The 22,899-nt window shown below is 39.7% G+C and overlaps 2 protein-coding genes across 5 annotated transcripts in view; one reads left to right on the plus strand and one right to left on the minus strand.

The window, feature by feature from the left end:
* The window catches only part of UBE2D3 (ubiquitin conjugating enzyme E2 D3), a 73,158-nt gene extending 70,776 nt beyond the window's left edge, over window positions 1–2,382 (minus strand). Inside the window, exon 1 of one of the 4 annotated variants that reach the window (XM_016951937.4) lies at window positions 2,187–2,382. In XM_016951937.4, coding sequence (XP_016807426.1) covers window positions 2,187–2,216 — 30 coding nt within the window. In that variant the 5' untranslated portion in view covers window positions 2,217–2,382. The remainder of the gene's footprint in view (window positions 1–2,186) is intronic. The other 3 variants (XM_063808982.1, XM_016951942.4, XM_016951936.4) reach the window with 3 other exon arrangements.
* On the plus strand, window positions 2,221–22,031 carry CISD2 (CDGSH iron sulfur domain 2). The gene is made up of 3 exons (XM_009448075.5): window positions 2,221–2,647; window positions 18,678–18,892; window positions 20,801–22,031. Exons 1-3 carry the CDS (start codon window positions 2,545–2,547, stop codon window positions 20,888–20,890), a joined length of 408 nt encoding a protein of 135 aa, XP_009446350.2. The 5' UTR covers window positions 2,221–2,544; the 3' UTR covers window positions 20,891–22,031.
* Window positions 22,032–22,899: the final 868 nt, after the last annotated feature.

Here is a 22,899-nt window from a genome sequence, read left to right on the forward strand (position 1 = left end):
GAGCATTTTACTATATCTTTAAATTGAGGTATGTATTTTTTAATTCTTTAAAGAAAAACTGCTTGGAGGTCTTATTCTTAATGCACAACAATCACAAACATTAAATTTATACAGTCCAGAGAATGTAAAGTTGCTTTAAAAAAATTCTTTCCTTTTCTCACTTTAAAATACCAAGGGGAAAAATTAAACTCAACACAGCACGTCTTGCCCTTGTCAAGATGACAGATCCTCTAAGAGAAGAAACGAATAGGTAATGGCCTTTTCCAGATTTTCTTTTCCTAATGTACCCCACTTCCAACCTACCCCTACCTCAACTAGGGTATCTAGTTGTACCCAAGGGTGCTTCTACATTAGATCCACAGAGATTAAAGATAACAGTTAACAGAATAGTCCAGAGGACAAGGATATTCAAGTTCCATCATCTTCAGGATAAAAAAGCTCCAGGGTTTACCTCCAAACTCTCTCTAAAGGAAATCCCATCAACCTTTTAAACATCACTTTGTATACACCATCTTCTGTACTGCCCTAGCTCAAAAACATGAACCTGTATCTAAACGTGTTTGTAGAATTTCCATTGTAAATTTTACTTTAACAATTTTGAACAATTATAATGATAGAAAATTATTTAATCTAGATTTTGGTCAACTCTATTACTGATATTCTTTTTTAGTCAAGGACAATCACAAACACTAAATTTATACAGTCCAGAGAATGAAAGATTGCTTTAAAAAATTCCTTCCTTTTCTCACTGTAAAATAAAAATACCAAGGGGAAAAATGGAAAGTATTTATTATAACTGGCTGTTACACTGTCATACACAATGAAATACTGGACCATTAGCAGTTCATTATTATATGTTGTTAAGTGTAGAACTGTAAATAATGAGGCATATTATTAAGATATCACACACATTATCCAATCAGCAAGTGCACAACTTCGGACATTTTGACTTCAGCCAAAATATGAAACAAAGTCATAGCAAGAAAGTTATTTCAAGGGACTGAAATTTTCTCCTCTTACCCTTCAAATCTTTTAGAGATATTAATAAAAACAACTATCCAGCCTGGGCGATATAATGGGACTCCATCTACATACACACAAAAATTTTTAAAATTCGTTGGGTGTGGCAACACATGCCTGTAAACCCAGCTACTTGGAAGGCTGAGGCAGAAGGATCCCTTAAGCCGGAGTTAGAGTCTGCGGTGAGCTATGATCTGACCACTGCACTACAGCCTGGGCCATAGAGCGAAACCTTGTAACAACAACAACAACAAAAGTAAAACCTTCAAGATCAAGCTTGCCCAACAGGATGGCTTTGAATGCCACTCAATGCAAATCTGTAAACTTTCTTAAAACTTTATGAAAAAAAAATTTTTTTTTAGCTCATTAGCTACCATTAGTGTTAGTGTATTTATGTGTGGCCCAAGACAATTCTTCTTCCAGTGTGGCCTAGGGAAGCCATAAGGACCCCCTGCGCTAGACTTCAGCAGAAGCCTTGTAACATAAAGAAAACCACACATAAGGCTTTAGATTCTTTTTTTTTTTTTTTTTTTTTTTTTGTGACGGAGTCTTGCTCTGTCGCCCAGGCTAGAGTGCAGTGGCACATTCTCGGCTCACTGCAACCTCCGCCTCCCTGGTTCAAGCGATTCTCCTGCCTCAGTCTCCCGAGTAGCTGGGACAGGCACCTGCCACCGCGCCCGGCTAATTTTTGTATTTTTAGTAGAGACGGGGTTTCACCATCTTGACCTGGCTGGCCTCGAACTCCTGACCTCGTGATCCACCCGCCTCGGCCTCCCTAAGTGCGGGGATTACTGACGTGAGCCACCGCGCCCGGCCAGCTTTGGATTCTTTTACCACTTTCCCGAAGGAAAAGGAACTGAAAATATCTAAGGAAGGACTACTACGAATCTTCTCTGAGTGGCAAAAACCAGAGGTTTTTGGAGCTAGGACTGCAGTTAAGTTGCCAAGGGGCAGAGATGTAAACAGTTCCTGGTTTAGTTAAAATATTTTAATTTTTATTTTTTTAAGCCTGGCCTTTTGGGTGAAGGAGTAAAATTAGGCACTGGGGTCTGGGTAGGGGGAGGATACTCATGGGCGAGTATGCAACCCTAGGGCCACAGCACCCAAACTGTAGGGGAAGAGGCGGGGCGAGAGGGGACGAAGTAGAGACAGCAAGAGAGACTCACTTTTGAAAGGCACTTTCGGTTAGAAAGCATTCTCACATGCTTATCTCATCGCACACAGTATCCTTTCTGCTGGTCTCCAGCATCTACAGACGTTAAAGGCCCAACAGGAGGGCCACCTTCACACGAGATTCCGAGGAGGGCCTCGCTACCCGCCAGTTCCCGCGCCTCGGCAGTCCGCCGCGAGCGTACGTCACTCGCCCGCCGCCAATCGGCGCCCGGCAGGTCACCTCTCCTCCCAGGGCCCGCCGCCCAGGCCGAGGCCGCCAGTGCCCGCCGGCCGCTTCCGCTCTCGGCGCAGGCGCTGCAGCTTGGCCAGAGCGGAGGGGGCTCGGGAGAAGAGTGGACGCCGCTGGCCAGGATGGTGCTGGAGAGCGTGGCCCGTATCGTGAAGGTGCAGCTCCCTGCATACCTGAAGCGGCTCCCAGTCCCTGAAAGCATTACCGGGTTCGCTAGGCTCACAGGTAATCCTCCCCCATCAGCCAGTCCCCATCCTTGCACGTTCGCCAAGCGGGGGAAGGAGGCGTAAAAATCCTAGGGCCAAGGGGCGGGACGGAGCTCGGCGCCTGGCACGTGATCCCCGCGCGCAGAGGAAGGTGGGCGCGCGCCGGCGCAGCTGCCTGGGGAAAGCCTGTGAGGCAGCCTCCGGGTGCTTGATGCCCCAGGGTCTTTTGTCCTCGGAGTTGTCTCCGGTGTCATTCCGTGGCAAGATACCAGGTTTTTGCAGAGAAGGTGCTGAGTTGGGAACAGGCCAGTCTCTTTCATCTCCTGTCCTGCTCATCGCTCTCTGTAGCGTACTTGTTTATTTTAAAGCGGGCTAAGTCGTCGTTATCTAAGGCCTCATGTAACAGGCAGCCCCAGCTACCGGCTGGGTTGTACCCTCAGCATGTGGGTGGGAGTGTGTGGGAGAGAAATATAGACTTACACGTAACACGTATATGACCGTTTTATTTAGTAACGAAATTAGGAGATAACCTCCATTCCCTCAGGTTAGAATTGACCTATCATAGGTGGCATTTGAGGTCATCTCCGTTTCTACGGTCCCGGGGCCTGCTGCGGTAACTTAAGTTGGAAGAAAGATACCTTACCCAAGAAAGTATTCGAAGGCCGGTATGAGGAGTGAAATCTTAGAAAATGAAATTTAGTGAATATATGTAACGTTCTATACTCAAGGACCCTCACTTAACCCACACAACTCATGAGGATTTCACATCTAAAGGATGAAAATCTCCAGAATGCAGTCAACACTTGGGAGATTGTGTTGAGTTATGAGCATTTCATTGTAAGGGGGATATTTCTAAACGGAACTCAGACCGAGTAGGATGGTGAAGGAATCAGCAAGTATTGAACTCCTATGTCCTAGGTTATCAGGGAGTGCAAACATGAATTAACAAAATTCTGAGGTAAATAGGGTTGCTTCGCCGGGAACGTTCTAAAGATCTGTAGTACCTGACCTAAAATACAGCAATCGCACAGCTGTCTGGTAGAAGAAATATAAGATTTGTGTAGACTAAAATATAGAACTGATAACAAATTAACCAAATGAGTGAAGGTTATTGGGAGGTGAATTTCAGTCTAAGGAAGATTTTTTTTTTAATTAAAGAATGCTTTCCCCAAACAAATGTGGTGCTTCAGTGATAGCCCCTCTCAAAGATGAAAAAAACAAACAAAAAGACTCTGGTGGTGGGTGGTCGATAGATTTAGAAGGGATAAACTAGATGACAATTAAATTCTCTTCCAAATCTAGAGATTCATTGAATTATGGTCAGACAGACGCTCTGTTGAGTGGATTGTGAGATTTTAATATTTTTTAAATATTAAGAGTTTTAGTAGAAAACATGCAATTGAATAGAAAGCATGGTAACAATAATAAACATTAAAAAGGAACATTAAACATCAGAAGCAATGCAAAAGTAAAATAAAATGAAAAACGTTTCACATCAAGTGTTTATAAACATCAGATCTTTTGATCCTACCAGTTTACTCTGACAGAATTGCAGCAATTCCATAAAATTTTGGCTTTCCCCACTTCTTTTACTTAAGTACTTTACATATTTTAATATAATCCTCATTTTTTCCCTAACAACTAAATACTTATTTTAGTTTTAACATCACAATGGGCCTAACCATTCATTCCCTTACAACTGGAAATTAGAAATGTTTCTATTTTTTAAAATTCATTATGTAATAGTTCATTGGCAAGTAAGCAAATACCAGTTGTCATATTTCTCCCTTTTGGATGTCTTCACTTAAATAGCAATACCAGGCCAAAACGGTATGATCATATTGTGACTTTTGTACCCTTTTGTCATTTTGACATTTGTACCTTCTTACTAATTTGCATAAGTTAACTGTTGAGGAATTTTTAACAGTCAAGAAAGGAAAATGTCCAATGAATTACGTATGTTTTTTCCAGATGGTGGCTGCATTTGTATTAGTTTCGATTCTCTGTAAATCAAGTATAATTGAAGAAAATTAGAAAGTATGAAACTAGATTTAATGGCTAGATTTTAGAAGTATGCTTTCTTTTCTTGAGGATCCCTAGTGTCAACAAATATTTAATTCCTATTAAAGACATTAAGAAAACTCAACCAAAACCTTTTCCCTCTTAAATCAAGAATATATAGTAACTTCCTCTTAAAAGTTGTTAAATATTTAATATGAAGACTGATTCTCAGAAATAATGACCATTCTGAGAAGTATTTTAATAACATACATTTAACTTAAGTCCCATTACAGTGTGGCTATAGTTAATAGTTCTCATTTTATTGCTGGTTTATTTAGGAAACATGAACATGCTTGTAATAACTGGTTTATGAAAAACATGAGATAGCCCTTTTTGGATTGGACAAAACAATTGCAGGGTTTATTTTGGAGTACTATAGAAGAAAAATTTCAGTGGCTATTTTCCACTCTCGGTCTCCCATTCTGAATAGATTGTAACAGTTAATGACATTTGGCTTTCTTAAATGAGTTACTTGTAGAATCCATAATGTACACTTTTGTTAAAATAAAAACCTGGAAGACAACTTTTTAGCAATTGTTTAAAATGTCTAGGAGACCAAAAAATATTTCCATTTTCTTCTATGAAAATTAGAGCAAAAAAAATACAGTTCACATTATTATTGCCTACATTTCCTTCCCTATTTAAATCTAGCTGTTTTTTAAAGCTATTGACTCTCTTATGATGACTCTGCATTCTTAGAAACCACATGGAGATCTTTAATGACCATATGCTAGTTAAGTACAGGCAGTTCTTACCTATCAGAAACAACTTAACTATGTTTGTTTATGTCACATTTTCAAGAGTGAGGCGTTCAAGATAAATTACTGTGATTAGCTAATTTATGTTTAACTTAGGTTTTTGTTTTGTTTTGTTTTTTGAGAGGGAGTCTCTTTTGCCCACACTGGAGTGCAGTGTCGGCTCACTGCAACCTCTGCCTCCTGGGTTCAAGCGATGCTTATGCCTCAGCCTCCTAAGTAGCCGGGACTACAGGCATGTGCCACCATGCCTGGCTAATTTTTTGTATTTTTAGTAGAGACGGAGTTTCACCATGTTGGCCAGTCTGGTCTTGAACTCCTGACCTCAGGTAATCCGTCTGCCTCGGCCGCCCAAAGTGCTGGGATTACAGGTGTGAGCCACTGCGCCCAGCCCTACCTTAGGTTTTAAGTGGTAATAGTAAACTCATGCATTGAAAATATTTTATCTTTTCTACAGTTAAGAAATAGAAATAATTTCTGTGTTTAGCTACAAATGATAAATGAGAAAATATGTTATAAAATAACCAGCAACCAAGCTGCCAGTATTATTTTTATGGTATCATAAGATGATATGGCTATATTATATGTAGATGTTTGAAAATTTGAAATGGAAAAATTCTGTTCTAGTTCTGTGGAATGTAATTCCTCATTAAGATCGGAGTTTGTCTATGTCATTTTTATGTCATTTTATGTCATTTTTAGCTATTATTAAAAAATGTTTTAATAATAGTATTTATATGTCATAAGGAATAGGTGTCATAGCTAGCCTGTGCCACTATATAAAAAGGTTAAACCTAATTTTGTTTCCCAAAGAAGATACTTCGTTTTGACAGTGTCTAAACTTTCAGAAAATTTATGCTAAAATTGGTAGCTACTGTATTATTCCGTTTTCATACTGCTATAAAGAACTACGCAAGACTGGGTAATTTATAAAGGAAAGAGGTTTAATCCACTCACAGTTCAGCATGGCTGGGGAGGCCTTAGGAAACGTACAATCATGGCGGAAGGCGAAGGGGAAACAAGGCACCTTCTTCACATCATGGCAGGAAGAAGTGCCGAGCAAAGGAGGAAGAGCCCCTTATAAAACCATCAGATATCATGAGAACTCACTCACTATCACCAGAATAGCATGGGGGATACCACACCCATAATCCAATTACCTCTACCTGGTCTTTCCCTTGACACGGGATTATGGGGATTATAATTCAAGATGAGATTTCAGTGGGGACACAAAGCCTGACCAAATCAGCTATTCAAGTTGCTTTGAAATTTTCTTTTCTGACTAGATTTTGGTTTTCTTTTGTGAGAAAGGGTTTCACTCTGTTGCCCAGGCTGGAGTGCAGGTTTCATGATCTCTACCCACTCATTGCAGCCTTGACTTCACAAGCTCAAGCCATCCTCCCACCTCAACCTCTTGAGTAGCTGGTACTACAGGTGCACGCTACCACACCTGGCTCATTTTTTTGTATCTTATTTTAGAGACAGGGTTTTGCCATGTTGCCCAGGCTGGTCTTGAGCTCCTGAGCTCAAGCTATCCACTCACCTCAGCCTCCCAAAGTGCTGAAATTACAGGTGTGAGCCACTGTGAGTGGCCTAGATTTTGTTTCTCTGATGGTGCTGGTTCTTTCCTTCTTCCTTTTTGGTCCTGTTATTTATCTTAATAGTGGGATACGTGGAAGGCTGAGGCAAGAGAATTGCTTGAGTCGTGGCACTACATTCCAGCCTAGGCAGCAGAGCGAAACCATCTCAAAAAAAAAAAAAAAAAAAAGGGATGTAAAAGTCAATATGAATATTAGGTCCTTGCTCAGTATTGAGCTCGATAAGAAGATGAACAACTCACATTTAAAAATTGGCAAAACAGGCCAGGTACGGTGTGGCTCATGCCTTTAATCCCACCGCTTTGGAAGGCTGAGGCGGGCAGATCACTTGAGGTTGGGAGTACGAGACTAGCCTGGCCAACATGGTGAAACCCCGTCTCTACTAAAAATGCAAAAATTAGCCGGGTGTGGTAGTGCACACTTGTATTCTCAGCTACTCAGGAGGCCAAGGCAGGAGAATCGCTTGAACCCAGGAGGCAGAGGTCACAGTGAGCTGAGATCGTGCCACTGCACTCCAGCCTGGGCAACAGAGTAAGACTCTGTCTTCAAAAAAAAAAAAAAAAAAAATTGGCAAAACAGAAAAATGAACAAAATCTTGTCCTTTGCAGCAATATGGATGCAGCTGGAGACCATTATCCTAAGGAGATTAACACAGAAACAGAAAACCAAATAACACATATTCTTACAACTGGGAGCTAAACATTGTGTATTCATGGACATGAAGATGGCAACAGTAGACACTGGGAACTGCTGAAGGGGAGGGAGGCAGGAGGTCAAGGGTTGAAGACTATTGGGTACTATCCTCACTACCTAGGTGAGAGGATCAGCCATATCCCAAACCTCAGCATCACACAATATACCCATATGACAAACCTGCACATTTACCTCCTCAACCTAAAATAAAAGTCGAAATTATATTAAAATATTTTAAAAAGGAAATTTGGGCACACACAAAGGGAGAACACCATGTGAAGATGGAGGCAGAGATTGGGGTGATAGACCTACAAGCTAAGGGACACCACAGCTTCTCCCTCAGATCCTCCAGAAGGAATCAACCATGCTGACACCTTGATTTTGGACTTCTCGCCACTAGAACTGTGAGTGAATACATTTCTGTTGTTTTAAGCTAAAAAAGAAAACGAAAATGCAAGCACGAACACATTGTTCTCTGCAGTTTAGGGAATCCTAGTAGAGACTACTGCTCACATTTGTTCTCTCTTCTCTGCTTTAATGGCCACTACCTTAGTTTTATCTCAAACTATTTTCTTCCAGACCATTTCCATGGATTTTCAACAGGTTGTCTTGCCTTGTCTTCTTCCACTAGCCCTCTCTGCTATTCCTGTGGCCCTCTAATCCATCTTCCATCTGATACCAGAGTGACTTCATAGGTGAACAATTTCCTAGTTAGGTTAATATTCAAATATTTCAGTGGTTTCCTATTATGCACAGGTTAGATTCTTACTTACCTGTTGAATATCAGAGTTTGTCATCATACGGCACCTGCTCAGTTCTACAGCTCCCTTTCATTAAATTCTAACAATACTATGGTGCTTAGTTTCCCAGACACTTAATGCATGTCATATCTCCGTACCTTTGCCTATGCAGCTTCCTCTGCACGGAATGAAGCTCCTCCTCCCATATTCCCATGAACTTCTGTACTCTTCATCTTTCAGAAACCTATTTAAGTATCAAAACCTATACAGTTTTTGCTCATGCCAGTAAAGAGTGAATAACTTGTACCTCTGCGTTGCTTCTGTATGATTGCTGATAGTACACAGTATTATGATCGTCTTTTATAGGTCTGTCTTCCATACTAAATGGCAAGCTCCTTTCTAACAGGGAGTGTGTTTTATAATTTTTGTATCTTCAGTACCTGTCCCATCACCTGATACATGTGAGTGAGGTATTACAATTTTAGAAGGTGCTGAAAGTTTTTTTCTTAAATATTTTAAGTAGTCTTCCTGTATTTTAACTTACACTGTTATTATTCATAAGCCATGAACAAAAACGAATAAGTCCAGACCTTGTAGGAATTATCTCAAATGCCAGTTTATTGGAGTACAAACTCAATTAGGCTAAAACTTACTGAGGTCTTGGTTTATGTAAGTCTCTGTTAAAGGGTAGGGAGTTAGGGATTTTTTGTTTAGTTGGGGAGGAGACAAATATTTACCTAACTATATAGTTTTAAGGCAGAATGCATTAATAGTTTGAATTGTGTTCTGTAGTTTTTACTGAGTGGGTTCCTACTTCATTCGTTTCTCCCAGCAATCCTATGAAGTTAGAAGACTCTTTTCTTTGTGCCTTGAAAATTCTGCGCTCAAGTGCTTGAGCTCCTGGCTTCTCATTCGTTAGGTCTCTGCTTAAAGGTTCTTTTTTCAGAAACCTTCCCTGACCCCTTACCTAAAATTGCAGCCAACCTACTGCTTTGCCCCAGGTTAGTTTTTCTCTTATGTCATCCTTTATTTCCTTTATAACAGTTACTACAGTCTGTGATCATCTTGTTTATTTGTTCACTTGTTTATAGTCTCTGTCCTCTGAAATATATACCCTATGAGAGAAGGGACCTTATCTATTAGCCTGTATCCCCACATAGTGCAATTTGTGGAGTGTGGTAGGTACTAAGTAAATATTGTTGAACAAATGAGCTTACAGTTGTTATTCCTGCTTTACAGACAAAAGAAACCTGGTTCCAAGTATATGAAAATCTGGATTTATACCACAGATAAACTGAATTAGTTGTTTACTGAAGTCCTGTTATATGCAAATTACTAAGCACTGGTTACATAGATATAAATAAGACAGCTACTGTATTTGCATTTAGCACAGTATCTCTACATAGTAGGTGTATTAGTCTGTTTTCACACTGCTATAAAGATAACTACTCAAGAGGCCAGGTGCTGTGGCTCATGCCTGTAATCCCAGTACTTTGAGAGGCCAAGGTGGGCAGATCACGAGGTCAGGAGATCGAGACCATCCTGGTCAACATGGTGAAACCCCATCTGTACTAAAAATACAAAAAAATTAGCTGGGTGTGGTGACGCACACCTGTAATCCCAGCTACTCAGGAGGCTGAGGCAGGAGAATCACTTGAACCCGTGAGGTGGAGATTGCAGTGAGCCAAGATCACGCCACTGCACTCCAGCATGGTGACAGAGTAAGACTCCATCTGGAAAAAAAAAAAAAAAAGATAATACCCAAGAATGGGTAATTTATAAAGGAAAGAGGTTTAGTTGACTCACAGTTCTGCATGGCTAGGTAGGCCTTAGGAAACTTACGGTCATGGTAGAAGGGAGCGCAGACACCTTCTTCACAAGGAGGCTGGAGAGAGAAGAGTGAGGAGTGAAAGGGCAAGAGCCCCTTATAAAACCAGATCTCATGCGAACAGCATGGGGAAAACCACTCCCATGATCCAATCACCTCCCACCAGTTTCCTCCCTCAACATGTGGATATTATGGGGATTATAAGAGGTGAGATTTGGGTGGGGACACAGAGCCAAGCCATATTATTCCACCCCTGGCTCCTCCCAAATTTCACATTCATTTTGCATTTCAAAATCAATCATGCCTTCCCAACAGTCCTCCAGAGTCTTAATTCATTTCATCATTAACTCAGAAGTCCACAGTACAGAGTCTCATCTGAAACAAGGCAAGTCCCTTCCACCTATGAGCCAGTAAAATAAAACATAAGTTAGTTCCTTTTAAGATACAATGGCAGTACAGGCATTGGGTAAATACACCTATTCCAAATGGGCAAAATTGGCCAAAACAGAAGGGCCACAGGGCCCATGCAAGTCTGAAATCCAGTGGGGCAGTCATTAAATCATAAAGCTCCAAAATGTTCTCCTTGACCCCATGTCACATCTGGAGAACACTGATGCCAGGGGTAGGCTCCCATGGCCTTGGGCAGCTCCTTCAAGGGCTGGCATCGAGTGCCTGCAGCTTTTCCAGATGCATGGTGCAAGCTGTTGTTAGATATACCATTCTGGGGTCTGGAGCAGGTAGCCGCCTTCTCATGGCTCTGCTAGGCAGTGACACAGTGGGGACTCTGTGTGAGGGCTCCAACCCCACATTTCCCCTTTGCACTGCCCTAGCAGAGGTTCTCCATGAAGGCTCCACCCCTGCAGTAGACTTCTGCCTGGACATCCAGGTGTTTCCATACATCCTTTGAAATCTAGGGTGAAGTTCCCAAACCTCAATTCTAGACTTCTATGCACCCGCAGGCCCAACACCACATGGAAGCCACCAAGGCTTGCGGCTTGCTCCCTCTGAAGCAGTGGCTCAAGCTGTATGTTGGCCCCTTTTAGCCATGGCTGGGACACAGGGCATCAAGTCCCAATACTGCACAAAGCAGCAAAGCCCTGGGCCTGGCCCACAAAACCATTTTTTCCTTCTAGGCCTCTGGGCCTGTGATGGAAGGGCCTGCTGTGAAGACCTCTGACATGTCCTGGAGACATTTTCCCCATTGTCTTGGCAATTAATATTTGGCTCCTTGTTACTTATGCAAATTTCTGCAGCCAGCTTGAATTTCTCCCCAGAAAATGGGTTTTTCTTTTTTTTGGGGGGGCGGGGGGAAGGAGGGGGACAGAGTCTCGCACTGTCACCCAAGCTGGAGTGCAGTGACACAATCTCAGCTTGCTGCAACCTCCGCCTCCTGGGTTCAAGTGATTCTCCTGCCTCAGCCTCCCGAGTAGAACTACAGGTGTGCACCACCATGCCCAGCTAATTTTGTATTTTTAGTAGAGACGGGGTTTCACCATGTTGGCCAGGACGGTTTCGATGTCTTGACCTCATGATCTGCCCGCCTCAGCCTCCCAAAGTGCTGGGATTACAGGCATGAGCCACCAGCACCCAGCTGAGTTTTTCTTTTCTGTTGCATCATCAGACTGCAAATTTTCCAAACTTTTATGCTCTGCTTCCCTTTTAAACCTAAGTTCCGATTTCAGGTCATCTCTCAAGTTTCATCAGTGTCTTGGGCAGGGGCAAAATGCCACCAGTCTGTTTGCTAAAGCATAGCAAGAGTGACCTTTGCTCCATTTCCCAGTAAGTTCCTCATCTCCAGCTGAGACCACGTCAGCCTGGATGTTATTGTCCATATCACTGTCAGCATTTTGGTCAAAACCATTCAATAAGTCTCTAGGAAGTTCCAGACTTTCCCACATCTTACTGTCTTCTGAGCCCTCCAAAGTGTTCCAACCTCTGCCAGTTACCCAGTTCCAAAATTGCTTCCACATTTTCGGGTATCTTTATAGCAGTACCCAACTCTCTGTTGTAGCAATTTACTGTATTAGCTTTCACACTGCTATAAAAGAAATAAAAACATAAAATAAAAATACTACCCCAAACTGGGTAATTTATAAAAGAAATAAGTTTAATTGACTCACAGTTACGCATGACTATGGAGGCCTCAGGAAACTTACAATTATGGTGGAAGGGGCACCTTTTTCACGAGGCAGGAGAGAAGAGTGAAGAGCAAAGCAGGAAGAGCCCATTTTAAAACCAGATCTCATGAGAACTCACTATCAGGAGAACAGCATGGGGGAGATTGCCTTGATGATTTAATCACCAACCACCAGGTTCCTCCCTTGATGTGGGGATTATGGGATTACAATTTGAGATGAGATTTGGATGGGGACACACAGCCAAACCATATTAGTAGATACTTAATAATTATATAGTAAATATTTAATTTTTATAGTAATAATTATATAGTAAAAATTTGTTTAACAATGAGAACTTGATTTATTCTTTCAGAAAATGTTTAGTAAGCACTTAATAAAAATCAGAAAGGGGGGTATTGATTGGAAAAGTACTACAAGAGCAAACTTTCTGGGGCAATGGAAATGTATTTTGTCTTAGGTGGTGTTTATAGGTCCATATAGTTACAAAACTCATCAAACTGAGCGCTTCACAAACACAAAGCTTGGCCAGGTGCGGTGGCTAACGCCTGTAATCTCAGCACTTTGGGAGGCTGAGGCAGGCAGATGGGAGTTTGAGACCAGCCTGGCCAACATGGTGAAACCCCATCTCTACTAAAAATACAAAAATTAGCAGGGCGTTTTGGCAGGCACCTGTAATCCTAGTGACTCAGAAGGCTGAGGCAGGAGAATCGCTTGAACCCGGGAGGCAGAGGTTGCAGTGAGCCAAGATCATGCCACTGCACTCTAGCTTGGGCGACAGAGCGAGACTCCATCTCAAAAACAAACAAACAAAAAGCACAAAGCTCAATAAACTGAACTGTAAATTAAACACTTCAAAAGTAAGTTAAATAAATTGAGCCAGACGTTATATAGACACTGGGGACACAGATGATCAGACAAATAAGGTCCCTGCCCTTGTATCTCTCTTTTTCTTTTTCTTTTTTTTATTTTTTTATTTTTTTGAGATAGAGTCTCTTCTCTGTCTCCGAGGCTGGAGTGCAGTGGTGAGATCTTACCTCACTGCCACTTCCACTTCCGGGATTTAAGTGATTCTCCTGCCTCAGCCTCCTGAGTAGCTGGGATTACAGGCACGTGCCACCATGCCCAGCTAATTTTCTGTATTTTTAGTAGAGTTGGGATTTCACCATATTGGCCAGGCTGGTCATGAACTCCTGACCTCAAGTGATCTGCCCACCTCAGCCTCCCTTAGTGCTGGGATTACAGGCGTAAGCCACCAAGCCCAGCCCCCTTGTATCTCTTATATTGTGAGTGGGGAACATGATAGGTAGATGCAGCCATTAAAATTTATGTTCCCAACTGATATTAAGGAATTGGGGAAATAATATAATAATCTGACATACCATTAAGTGAAAAATGCAATATAGCCTTATTTTTTAAGCATTTACAGCCTATGTATTTACATACCAAAAAAGAGATACATTTACCAAATAAATACATAAATGTTATTTTTTATAATCCTAAGACAAAAATAAATAATATGCTGAATAAAATACATTATTTTATACAAAAATTTGCTTGGTGTGGTGGCGCACGTCCATAATCCCAGCTATTTGGGTGGCGGAGGCACAAGAATCACTTGAACCTGGGAGGCAGAGGTTGCAGTGAGCCAAGATCATGCCACTGCACTCCAGCCTGGGTGACAGAGTGAGACTATCTCATTAAAAAAAAAAAATTATTTTAAATTATTTTATTTGGTCAGGCACGGTGGCTCACGCCTGTAATCCCAGCACTTTGAGAGGCCAAGGTGGGTGGATCACCTGAGGTCAGGAGCTTGAGACCAACCTGACCAACACGGTGAAACCCCATCTCTACTAAAATACAAAAATTAGCTGGGCCTGGTGGCGTGCGCCTATAATCCCAGCTACTCGGGAGGTCACTGAGGCACGAGAATCGCTTGAACCCGGGCAGTGGAGGTTGCAGTGAGCTAACACGACACTCCAGCCTGGGAAACAGAGCGAGACTCTGTCTCAAAAAAAAAAAAAAAAAAAATTTTTTTGCACATTATTTACAGTTAGTAATATTTTCCTTTCAAAGTATCTAAAATATCTGTAATAGCTGAACATATATCAAACAGATCTATAGAGACTAGCACATTTAAAATTTTTTTTAAGTTTCTTGTTTGATTCTTCTGTATTTTATCTTTCTTCATATAAAATCAGCCTTAATTGACAGAGAAATATTCTATGTACTCATTCATATGTGGGAACTAAAAAAGTTGATCTCATGGAGATAGTCAAATGGTAGTTACCAGAGGCCAGGAAGGGTAGGGAGGGAGAGAATGAAGAGAGGTTGGTTAATGGGCACTATAGTACGGTTATATAGAAAAAGTTCTAGTATTCAATAGCATAATAGGGTGACTATTGTTATCAGTAATTTTAGTGTATATTTCAAAATAGCTAGGAGAGAAAATTTGGAATGTTCTCAATATAAATAAATGATAAATGAGGTGACGAATATCCCAGTTACACTGAGTTGATCATTGCACATCATATGCATGTATGCATATAGCAAAATATCACATGTACCCCATAAATATGTACAGTTATTATGTATCAGTACAAAAACAGCCTGAATAAATGTACTTACAGTCATTTGAATTGAGCTTTTCAAGCTGTATTGCTTTCATGTATAAAGTTTTTCAGTAGTTAAATTGTAGTTGGTTATCTTTAAAAAGTAGATTACGTTAAGACTTTGGTAAGTTATTACTTTGTTGTAGGAGGTAATAGTACCTCTCATTATTGTATTTTTAAGCATAGTGTTTTACCAAGGAATTAAGTGTTCAAAAGAATATTTTCTGAAGTGGATTTTAAAACAGTAGTAATACCATTTGTTCTTGAGGTTTGTGGGTTAAGATAGGAAATGCTATATTTAAGAGTCTAACGTTAAGGTTTTCAACCAGGCATGGTGGCTCACACCTGTAATCCCAGGACTTTGGGGGGCTGAGGCAGGCGGATCACTTGAGGTCAGGAGTTTGAGACCAGCCTGGCCAACATGGTGAAACCACATCTCTACTAAAAATACAAAAATTAGCCAGACGTTGTGGTGTGCTCCTGCAGTTTTAGTTACTTGGGAGGCTGAGGCAGGAGGATAGCTTGCGCCCGGGAGGTGGAGGTGGTAGTGACCAAGAGCACACCACTGCACTCCAGCCTGGGCAATGGAAGTGAAACCCTGTCTCAAAAATAAATAAATAAGATTTTCATCTTTGCGTTCCCATTCACTCGCTTTTTGATAAATTTAAGCTCTTATGACTTCTAAAATATTGTAATATGTACAATAATACTTAATGTTATTCTACATTGAACAAACATTTAATGACTGCTATTTCGAGTTACATACTGGATGCTGGGGCCAATTGCAATCTAAGATAATTAGTCAGATAAAACAGAAGGAACTCCATATGCAAAGAACTCAAAAAGGCTGCTTACTAGACAGTAGCTTTGGCTGGCCTCAGGTACATGAAGAGACCATGTTTGTGGAAGTTGAAGCTGGAAAGGTAGCCTTGCCATTCTGTGGAGATGGCACCTTATAGAGCCAATGATCTATAGTAGCACTGTCCAGTAAAACTTTGTGGTAATGGAAATGTTCTCTGTACTGTTCAATATGGTAGTCAGTAGTCACATGTAGCTAGCTATTGAGCCTCTGAAAGGTTACCAGTGTGTCTTAGAAACAGCATTTTATATTTTACTTAATTTTAACTTATTTACATGTGAATAGCCACGTGTTTGTTTTGTTTTGTTTTGTTTTTGAGACAGAGTCTTGCTCTTGTCACCCAGGCTGGAGTGCAATGGCACGATCTCGGCTTACTGCAACCCCTGCCTCCTGAATTCAAGTGATTCTCCTGCCTCAGCCTCCCAAGTAGCTGGAATTACAGGCACCTGCCACCACGCCTGGATAATTTTTTGTGTTTTTATTAGAGACGGGGTTTTGCCATGTTGGCCAGGCTGGTCTTGAACTCCTAACCTCGTGATCTGCCCTCCTCAGCCTCCCAAAGTGTTGGGATTATAGGCATGAGCCACCACACCCACATGTGTATATTAACCGTGTTTTCAATTTTCTGTATTTTATTATGCTTTAATATCTTAGGAGCCTTGTTGGCTGTGGAGACAATTTAATTCCTAGAGATACTAAATAACTTGCCTGTGAGCATGCCTTTCATATGCAAACCAACCAATCCAAAGCCCATGCCCCCAACCACCTCCTTTATCTAACCCTTACACATGAAGTCAGTATTTGTCCAGTCAATATTTCTCCTGCCCTAAATCACCCCAGGGACAGGTAGGAGACGACTAGGGACCACTACTTTTGCCCAGAACCCACTGAAATTATTCAAGCTAGCCAGTCCTGAACAGTTTCCTGCCTTGCCTTTTCCATGGAAACCACAATAAAGGCCTGTGCCCGTGCTTTTTCCCTTTCCTCTTTCTTCCTCCTGATCAACCCTAGTACCTCTCATGTGGCCCTGCATTGCATAGTGTATCCTCTCCTCTTGGGAACTATAAGTAATAAACTGTTATTTCAAGACAGTTTCTACAAGTCTGTTGGGTACAAATCTAAACAGTATGGCTAGTGGTGCCCATATTGAATAGCACAGATCTCATACATAGGCCTCCTTCTCCCCCCAAAAACAGTTCTGTGTTATCTCCAGAGCTTTAATTCACTCAAAGAACTTATTTGGAGTGTCTCCACTTTGGTTATGAGAATGTAACAGCCAGCATGGCAGACAAAGTTCATACTTTTACAGAGTTTTATTCTGGTAACTACAAGATTATATTCCTGAAGATTTTTGCCCGTATAGCATTGTCAAGTTATTTGGCAAAATATTTTTTTCAAAGGAGTTGCTAGTACTTCCTCACCAATCTCTATAATCTCTGAATAAAAGCTACCATTTATTGTGTCTTTTTTGCCAGCCACTCTTATAGGTGCTATCTATGAAAATGGTAGATAAATAGGTTTTTTCATTTAGATTTCTTTGGCATGATGTTATATCAAAAATAATTCCATTTTGGAAGAGTTCATATTGTCTTTCTTTCAATAGTTAAATAGTACTATTATCTCCTGAGAGTAGTTTTACCAAGATAGGCACAGATTTTAATTTTAGATCTATTGGGTTTGATTCATGATAACTGACAACAGGCTTTGGATTTAGGGTGTCCTGGACTAAACCTGCTTAGGCTACAGTTTTCTCACATGTAAAATGGGGACAATAATGATACCTACCACATATAGTTGTTTAAGCTAACATAGTGTTAAATGAGCTAGTGCCCTTATACTCTTAGCATAACCTGTTCATTTATCTTTAATGTTTATTAGCATGAGTTAGCATATTATTTTCTGTTTTTCTCTTTTCTCAACTAAGCTATTTCCACATAGTGCCTAGCAAGGTATCAGATTAGGCATTCAGTGAAGGAAGTTAACTGATAATTCTATAAGAACAGAAAAAAGCCCAGCAGAGGCAGGGTGCTAGCAGACATTTGATAAATGTATGTTGAAATGTTTATCTTGGTTTCCTGGTATTTTTGTGTCCACATGCATAGGGACTGTTTCATTTGTATCACTTATATTCCCTGTCCCCTTAAGACAGGCTAGGTATTCCAAAAGGCTTTAAATGAAGTTTATGGAATTAGATGTATCTTAAAATGAGAACATTCAACATAGAAGGTTTCAATTTGTTCTTTAAAATAGTAGCTTTTACACAAAATTTCAGTGTTCTTTAGCAACATTTACCAAAAATGTACCTTAAAGCATCAGAGGATATGTTCTCTCTGATATTATGAATCAGTGGTAAAAATTCTGCAGATATTCTGTTGTATGATTTTGACATAGTATTAAGGAGATAAAATGTTTTCTTAACTTATAAAATATACATTGAATTTTGTTTATAGTTATAGTGATCATAATTCCTAAAATAAAAATAGACAAACACAAATAGACTTGATGTAGACAATGAGATAGGATATTTGAAATGGAACCTATTTCTGAAAAGTTAGGTTTCTAGTTTCACTGGTCTCAAATTATAAATAAAGTAAGGTGGTCTTTGGTAGAGCTGGCTTTATTGTGTTATTTATTCAGAGTTTTGTGGATCCATTAAAAAGGAATTAATGTAAAAAGTAACAAAGAATAAGCTCAAGGATGAAACTAGACATGCTATTTTGAATTCTTTTCCAAGAGCACTGCAGATTCTGACAAATCTACATGTTTAGTTTCAGAATGGCTTCGGTTATTGCCTTTCCTTGGTGTACTCGCACTTCTTGGCTACCTTGCAGTTCGTCCATTCCTCCCGAAGAAGAAACAACAGAAGGATAGCTTGATTAATCTTAAAATACAAAAGGAAAATCCGAAAGTAGTGAATGAAATAAACATTGAAGATTTGTGTCTTACTAAAGCAGCTTATTGTAGGTGTTGGCGTTCTAAAACGGTAAGATGTCTGTTTATGTGTACACTAAAATTTTGCAGTGCTAGGATTGTTTCGCCTCTTAAATCCCCAGTTTTGAAGTTCTTTAAGATGAGAGAATTTTCTGTAATATTTGGTATTGAAAGACCATATTCCTAAATTGAAGTTTTCATGTCATGATAGATACTACCTACATTAGAAAAGTTGGAGCAGCAAAGAAGAATAAAAACCTAATGCCTTCGCAATGTTTGGCATTTCTGTAGAGTAACATGTATTTTAAAATACACATTCTTTGAGAGAGGACCTAAGGTTTAATGGAAAAAAGCTTTGGTGTCATAGTAAATAGTGGTCAAATATACTTGTCACAGTGTGAGTTTGGTTGGACAAGTTACTTAATTTTTAATCTCTAATCTTCAGGGTGTGTTTTAACCTGATACATCCACATTACATATCTTTGAGAAGGAGATGATATATGTAAACTGCTTTAATAATATGAGGTAGTAAATGATAGCCTCAATTATAGATGATTTTTAATGTGGGAAGGAGTTTGGAGTGATAAGTACTATAAGTAGTTGACAAAATCTGTTTCTTGTACTTGATCATAGATTATTTGAGGTTTTTAATACAGTACTGCTCATCACAGCATCCTTTGTAATAGCAAAATTTTTATAAACTAAATATCTGATAAAAAGGGAATGATCATGTTTTTAAAGGATATATAATGACATGAGATCCTGATATGAGTAAGAAAGCATATTACAGTGTGATCCCAATTTTGTTTAAAAAACGAATACACGCAGGCCAGGCGCGGTGGCTCACGCCTGTAATCCCAGCACTTTGGGAGGCCGAGGCAGGTGGATCACGAGGTCAGGGGTTCGAGAACAGCCTGACCAACATGGTGAAACCCCGTCTCTACTAAAAAATACAAAAAAAATTAGCCAGGCGTGGTGGCATGCACCTGTAGTCCCAGCTACTCAGGAGGCTGAGGCAGGAGAATCACTTGAACCCAGGAGGCAGAGGTTGCAGTGAGCCAAGATCACGCCACTGCACTCCAGCCTGGGCGACAAGGCGAGACTGTCTCACAAAAAAAAGAAAAAAAAGAATACACACAGTAAATGCATAGGAAAAAATATACCAAACTGTTAATTATTATTACGTATATCTGGATGGGTTATGAGTGAATTTTTTAAAATTTATTTTTATTTATTCTTTATTTATTTTTGCGGGGGACAGAGTCTTGCTCTGTCACTCAGGCTGAAGTGTGATGGCATGATCTCAGCTCACTGCAACCTCCACCTCCTGGGTTCAAGGAATTCTCCCACCTCAGCCTCCCAAGTACCCGAGACACAGGCGTATGCCACCACGCCCAGCTAACTTTTGTATTTTTAGTTAGAGATGGCGTTTTACCATGTTGGCCAGACTAGTCTTGAACTCCTGATGTCAAGTGATTTGTCTACCTCTGCCTCCGAAAGTGTTGGGATTACAGGCGTAAACTACCGCACCAGCCTAAAATATATTTTTGTTTTCAAAAATTGTGTGGTATGCATGAGTTTTATAGCAAGAAAAAATTATAATTTATTTTGAATTAAATTCCATTGTTTTAAAATTAAGCAATAGGTGAGCTCAAATTTTAAGCTCCACAAATGACCAAAAACTTATTCGATTCCCTTTTAAACCTGTTGTCTATTTTAATCACTCATATGGACTCATTCATAGGTTTTTATTTAAAATCTAAACCAAATAATGAAGTAACTTTAAATTGTTAGATTTTGAATATGGTTCAGTTGGATGTAGAATGTAACTATTACTCAGGAAAACGATCTGATTTTTTTTAGCAAGTGATATGCTTTCTTTCTGAGAGCATTTCACAAATTTTTCTACCTAATGAATCATATTTTAAAAATAACGCTTGTAATTCTTTTTTCTTTTTAGTTTCCTGCCTGCGATGGTTCACATAATAAACACAATGAATTGACAGGAGATAATGTGGGTCCACTAATACTGAAGAAGAAAGAAGTATAATAATAATATTATAACAATATTTTCTCATTCTTTGTGTATAGAAAATTTTTAAATGGTGGTCTTAATTATTACTACTGGTTGAACAATTATTTCTTCCAATTTATTTTCTTCCTGCACTACTGTTTGTATTTGATCCTTTGTCTATTCAGTCACTTAATTAGAAATTAAATTGTCAAGCCTCTTATTCTGACTTCAAAGAATTAATGTATCTTCCAACAATAAAATCACTTCTGATTTTAATCTAGGAAAACCTAAATTGTGGCTATGGATCCAAAGCTGTTTGTTTCTTTGAATATCAATATTTTCAACAGGATCTTGTATTTAAAATTCCCACCTACATTGTTAAATATGTTATTTTTTCATATCTCTTTTGGTTTTGATAATCTGAAGTGTTTTTTTCTCGTTTTGGCCTTCCAAACTGCATTTGGTTAGGTGAATTAAGAAAAATATTGCCATCAAGAATTACTTGTGTTTTCACAGAGATAGACTCTTTGCTTTATAGAGATTGTTGTGTATTTAATATGAATATCCCAGCTTTAGAAAAGAAGTAAACTGGATACAAAAAGTTCCATTGAGGAACAGTTATTTACAGTATAAAAGATTTGTTTACTTTACAAAAGGCTTGTGTCTGTGTGTGTGTGTGTATATTTTAAACTGTTTGACTCAGTGACAGCTGGGGTGGAATGGCAAGAACACTTACAACCAAACTCATGGGCTGCTGCAATTTGAAGATCAATTGGTAATAAACATAAGACATTAATTCATATTAAAATAGTTCAGTGTTCAAAATTGTGTTTATGTGGACATTTTTCTCTTTTTAACACTATAAACCATTAAAATACAGTCATCCCTTGTATACGCTGGGGACTGGTTCCAGGGCCACACATATACCAAAATCTGCCCATACTCAAGTCCCACAGAAAGTCTTGCAGAACCCATATGTAGAAAAGTTGGCCCTCCAGTTGACCCTCCGTACACGAGTTTCACATCCCATGCACAAATGCTGATCTGTGTGACCTCACCTGCATTTGATTGAAAAAAGTATGCGCGTAAGTGTACCCACCCAGTTCAAACCCGTGTGTAAGGGTCAACTGTACAAAAAAGTTTGTGAAATAATAAACATACTGGAGAATCTTTAAAATTTTTGTGCTTTTTAATTCTACTATTATGAATCTTTTTAGTTTCATCTTACATTACTACTCTCGTAATAGCTATCCTTAGCCAGGTGCCATGGCACAGGCCTGTAGTCCCAACTGCTGGGAAGATTGAGGTGGGAGGATGGCTGCAGTACAAGAGCCCAGGAGTTCAAGGCCAGGCTGGGCAACATAGTGCTCTGCCTCTGCTGGGCTCTGTAGGGAATCCTTTCTGTTGTAAAAGAGTTACCATTTAACGCCCTTCACTGAGTGCGTTTCTGAGACCTTGCTAGGCACTCTGGAAACTGCTTAGTTGAGAAAAGACAAATACAAAAGCTTTTCTTTAGTCTATTTAAGATACAGTTTATTCAGTTCACTTTGCTTTCTTTTTATAAGAATGTACAAGAGGCAGACAGAGGTAATCCTTCTAGAAATAAAACTAATTGTTATTGGGCACTTGTATGTACCAGACACTACACTAAGCATGGTACTTGGGTTTTTAATTTATTACATGTAATGTCAGTAGGTTCAATTATATGATCGTAACATCTTCATGACCAGCAACATGTATTTTAGAGTTAGAAATGTAGTCTGGTTTTTGAGAAGTTTTACAAGGTGTATGTCCAGAATTGTTGTTCTTTCCTCACATGTCAGTGGGGGATAAATACAGCATTGCTCTCACTTCTTTGACTCTGGGTGCTTTTTCGGATACATTTTCTTCAACACTGTTAAGGGGCCTCACTGTCAGATTAACCAATTATTTTTCCACAGTTGGTCACCAGACTTTGGAAAAAATCCACCTCACCAAAATTTTGGATATCCTGATCTGTGTTCATGAAATGCTTTTCTTTTTGTAAAATCTATCACTGCATCTCA

Source organism: Pan troglodytes, chromosome 3, assembly GCF_028858775.2.
Source record: "Pan troglodytes isolate AG18354 chromosome 3, NHGRI_mPanTro3-v2.0_pri, whole genome shotgun sequence".
Taxonomy (NCBI): domain Eukaryota; kingdom Metazoa; phylum Chordata; class Mammalia; order Primates; family Hominidae; genus Pan; species Pan troglodytes.